We start from the raw sequence: 4,911 nt of genomic DNA, 5'->3' as shown, positions 1-4,911 counted from the left end.
ATTCCTGTAGGATTCCTACAGAAGTCGAGATGTCCCACATGAAAATGATCACGAAAATCCTGCAGGAACATGCTGGTGTGCAGGTCCTGCAGGATTTTTTTTTTTTATATCAAACAACAGCAATAATAATAATAAAAACAAAAAATAAATACGAGGGTCAATGTAGTACAAAAACTGTTACAGTCCTCATAGTTTTCTTTGAATCTTTGATCAATTGATGAATTAAATTTTCCAGTTCTTTTAAAAAGACATTAAAAAGACAATTTACATTAGTTAATGTAACATTTACTTAGGAAAATAATGAAATTTATAATAAAACAGATTTTTCTTCTTCGGGGATCTAAAGGGTTAATACCGCTGGTTAATACCTAATCCATGACGTCAGACTCCAGAAGACATCTCTGTGGTTGTGTGACACCTCTTCTGCCGGTCTAATTTTACATTCCAAAGGTTTGGGCATGATTTACATAATTTATTTTTATTTTGTAGATGTATATGAGTAAACATTTAAGCAAAAAGACATGTATTATGCTTCAGATGGGACTGTAATGGGCAGTGTATCGGTTTGTTTACCTCATCAGCTGTGTCAGCTAACGGCAGCTAAACTGAGTAGCAGCAGTTTTACAATAAGATATAACACTATTCTGAGCTTTATTCTGTGTATTTTGATTTAGGCCATCTACAATATATATATAGGCTACTATTATGTTACATAAATTACATACATACACAATGCGCATGCTATTTAGTTAGATATGTAGCGCGTAGCATTGCAGCATCGATGAATAAGACACCACATCTATGACTGAATGTCTCTTTGTAAACTCCTTTTTTTTTTTTTTTTTTTTTTTTTACAGTTTCCATCAGGCCTTGCGCTCATCCTGAAGTGTGTCCACTCGAGTCGCAGCCCTGCATTTCAAAACAGAAGACGAGTATTTCGCCATGAACTCTGACATGGATGGTAAGATCCTGGGTGGATGCAGAATGTGGATAAATACATTTTTTGCTTTGTTTTCCCCCCACATTTTTTATTTTATTAAGGTATCATGAATGTCAAATTGAAATAAAATTGAAACTGACAGTTGATAATAAACAGAATAAAGAATCTTTTTTTTAAGTAAATTAAAATCCATAATCATTGCAAATGTATACAGTAGTAGAGGCATTACATTGTAAAGAATTTTTGTAAAGTAAAGTTTGTAAAGTTAAATTTTTTTGTTAATAATAAACATTAAGGACTTTATCAGTGCAAGGTTTTTAAAGGGTTAGTTCAGCCAAAAATGAAAAGTCTGTCATTAATTACTCACCCTCGTGTGGTTCCACATCTGTAAGACCTTCGTTCATCTTCAGAACACAAATTAAGATATTTTTGATGAAAAAGAGAGAAAGTCTGTGAGGTTTCTGTCTCTCCATAGAGATCCAATGCAACTACCACTCCAAGGTCCAGAAAGGTAGAAAAAACATCATTAATGTAATCCATGTGACTCCAGTGGCTTAAACTCAATTTTATGAAGAGACGGTGGTGCTTTGTTTGCGCAAAAAAACAATTTACCACCTGTTCTGAAGATGAACAAATGTCTTACGGATGTGGAACAACACGAGGGTGAGTAATAAATGACAGAATTTTCATTTTTGGGTGAACTAACCCTTTAAAGTCGGTATAAAACAGAAGTTGTGTTAGTCTTTCCATTCCTATTGTGAAGTATATCCAAACAAAACAGCTTCTCGAACAAGAAGAAGAAAAAAAAAAAAAAAGGACAGGACTTGATTTTGTCCATCGGAATTGATTGGATGGTTGTTGTTTGCTATTGCTGTGATGTGAGTGACAGGTTGTCCTGCCCTTGTGCCATTAAACACATAATCAGAGAAGAAATGTTGCTGCAGGAGGGAGGGGAAGTTATTTTGAATAAAGATTACAAGGGCACATTAATTAAAAATATATATATGCACAAATAAATCATTTATTATAAATACTGGATTATTCCATAAAAAATAAGAACTGTCCATTTTAATTTTACATTAGATTTTCCAGGGGACATAGAAAATCAGGTGGAATTGGAGGAGAAGACCAGACTTATAAACCAGGTCCTTGAGTTGCAGAATACTCTTGAGGGTAAGTAATCAGCGCCACTTGGTTTGTTACCTAATGTTAAAGCTGCAGTCCGCGATTTTTCCTCTTTGTCGCCATCTCTTGTTCGAAACCTGCAATTGCAGTCATATGCGGAACAGTTATCTGTATGTGCGTTGTGCCTGCGTTGTGCGCGGATGAATCTAATGTTTGCTGTCAGTCACCGCACCGGTGTGGATACTGAACTTCAGAAACACAGATTCTATGTCTTGAAAGTATGACCAATATAAGAATTTTCACTGGAAAATGTCATCTGAACAAGTAACATTTCTGCCACTTTTGTTCTGACCAACTGAGGAAAAAGGCATCAGGCCTACAATAAATTGCGCTGCCAATGATGATTAAATCTAATGATCGTTTAGCTCTGATCATGCTAAACCGTGCAAATTATTATTACTGTTATACTTTGTTCTCAAATCGTTAATGTTAACAACATCAGCATTACTATGACTGTGTATATTAGCGTTACCTGTAGATTTCAATTTCTGTAGCCACTCAACAGTCCAAAGTCTTTTGCTTTTTGGCTACGGATGAATCTCAGTTGTCACTAATGATTGTCATTTGGACCTTTCTGGATTACAATCCACCATCAAAATGACAAGTTTAATTATTTCAGCTGCTGTGAGAACAGGCTATAAATGATCCGCTACCAGCTGCCATCCTCACGTGATAAAACCGACTTGCCTGGACTCCTTCTTTCTGTTTACGGACGTGACGTAATGACGCACAGAGGAACTGCTGCATGCTCAAATTTCCCACAGAAATCCACCAGGTCGCTCTTAGTATAAAACATTATTACAAGCTTAACGTTGTGAATCGAGCAAAGATAATGAGATCGTTTTGAACCCTGGCTGATTATGTACTTGCTCAAAAATTGATTTTGGATAATTTTTAACCAAAAAAAGTTACAAACTGCAGCTTTAACTAATTTACATTAACATTTATGCATTTTGTAGATACTTTTATCCAAAGCTCATGCATTTTATCAGCTCATGCATTCCTTAAATCGAACCCATGACCTTGGTGATACTAGCACTAATGCAGGGGTCTTCAGCCATTTATTATTATATAACAAGCTTTAACTTCTGTCTTTCTCTCTCTGGTTTTGGTAGATCTCTCAGCTCGGGTGGATGCAGTAAAAGAAGAAAATCTGAAGTTAAAATCAGAGAATCAGGTTCTTGGGCAGTACATTGAGAACCTCATGTCAGCGTCTAGCGTGTTTCAAACCACCGACTCCAAAAGCAAACGGAAGTAAGAGAGCATCCCTCTCTCCCAGACCCGCAGATAAACCCTTTCACTAGACTTATTTTATCCCCATGTCACTAAAATGGTAAATGTTTACATTTCTTTTATTTATCAGTATTCATGTTTGTTTACATTTCATTTTCAATGGCTTTGGTCAGTATATTACATGCTAAAAAACCTTTGAGTTAGATATTAAGATGATGCTAAATTAAAACTTTTTAGGTATGTTGTTTTTGTAATTTTTTATGTTCAGACAGGGTATGATATTAATTTGTAATATTTTAAATTGTCTTTAAAGTATGTATTTTGTATTTCACATTTTTGTTTTGTAGTTGAGAGTGCAGTTGTGATGACATGACAGTCGCTCTCTCCCGCTGAGCTGTTTGTCTGTATCAGCACTGATTATACTCAAGTTGAGAGAAAACATTTCAGGTCATTCTGATCAGGGAATGAAATTTAGACCCTTTTCTTGGTGCTATCAACAGAAGGGAGTTCTCTGGCATGCATTACATCTGTGCCTCTGAATATCTTAACATATGTGTTGTGTTTGTATGTGTAGAATATTACCATTGTGTGGCATTGCAAATGCCTGTTTTAATTAAAAAAAAAGAAAAAAAAAAGTGCTATGCTGTAAGCGAGTCCTTCTGTTTAGGTTCTTTAGGCCCCTGTGGTTGTTTGCTTCTAGTTCAGTCACCTCACTTCATCTGGGATTCAAATCTACACATATTCCACCAGAGTTTGGAGGGCTATAGTCTCTGGCACCCATCTGCTCTCATCAGAGAAGTGAGGAACTGAGTCTCAGAGTAGCATTGTTATCTACACACCACCTTCTCCTCCACCCTCGCTCTCAATCGTGAATCTGCATCTGAATGTGTGTCTTCGTCTTTCACAGGGTCACCAAAGGTGTTCGGAAGGACAAACAGTCTAGTGTTTAACTATGCAGTAACCAATATGTTGGAGTGATTACCTACAGCAAGCCCAAGATTAAAACTGAAATGTGTACATTTCAGTTTCCCAGTTTGATTCATTTCTGTTAACTGAAATAAATTGAACATAAAATGAAATATAAATATTATTTGAAAAACTTAAACTTAGTGGAAAAATTTGAAATGTTGCCTTGGCAATAAACAAACAAGTTGAAGCACTAAAATTAACTGAAAAAACAACAAACAAACAACAAACTAAAACTGAAAAATAAATTAAACCAAATAGCAATATTTAAAAAAAAGAAAATTACAAAAGCACTTAGTGAAATGACTAGAAATTAAACAAATTAAAAAAATATAATAAAACTAAAATAACACTTAGTGCAATCAATCACCCAATTAGTCTGATGCAATATCACTGGGCGGGACTATTTATTTACTGACCAATGGAAGATGGGGAGAGTTTTTAAAAATGTAAATATTTTTTTTTAAAAAGTGTTTTTATCTTTGCAATTCCACTTGATGCTAGTGAAGCAGAAATGGAAAAAAAAAAAAAAGGAAGCAAGAATATTATATCAGCAGAAAAGCACATATGAGACCATTAGAAAACAG

At 35.0% G+C, this 4,911-nt stretch overlaps 1 protein-coding gene across 2 annotated transcripts; it reads left to right on the top strand.

Annotated features, from left to right (window-relative positions):
* The first annotated feature begins 315 nt into the window (after positions 1-315).
* scocb (short coiled-coil protein b) lies at positions 316-4,420 on the top strand. 2 transcript variants are annotated; one of them, XM_048176136.1, is made up of 4 exons: positions 316-450; positions 858-961; positions 2,033-2,113; positions 3,241-4,420. In XM_048176136.1, the coding sequence occupies exons 2-4, from the start codon at positions 943-945 to the stop codon at positions 3,381-3,383; spliced, it is 243 nt and encodes an 80-aa protein (XP_048032093.1). In that variant the 5' UTR covers positions 316-450; positions 858-942; the 3' UTR covers positions 3,384-4,420. The 2 variants fall into 2 exon arrangements, with proteins under 2 accessions (XP_048032093.1, XP_048032092.1); XM_048176135.1 differs by having other exon boundaries at positions 2,024-2,113.
* Positions 4,421-4,911: the final 491 nt, after the last annotated feature.

This window comes from Megalobrama amblycephala, linkage group LG23 (assembly GCF_018812025.1).
Source record: "Megalobrama amblycephala isolate DHTTF-2021 linkage group LG23, ASM1881202v1, whole genome shotgun sequence".
Taxonomy (NCBI): domain Eukaryota; kingdom Metazoa; phylum Chordata; class Actinopteri; order Cypriniformes; family Xenocyprididae; genus Megalobrama; species Megalobrama amblycephala.
This window is presented reverse-complemented; position numbering and strand designations above follow the sequence as displayed.

What these genes read in the sequence shown, in the direction of transcription:
- scocb (XM_048176135.1), top strand. An exon ending in GTTGCAGAATACTCTTGAGG is followed by an intron (nt 2,114 to 3,240) that starts GTAAGTAATCAG and finishes TGGTTTTGGTAG; the next exon opens with ATCTCTCAGCTCGGGTGGAT.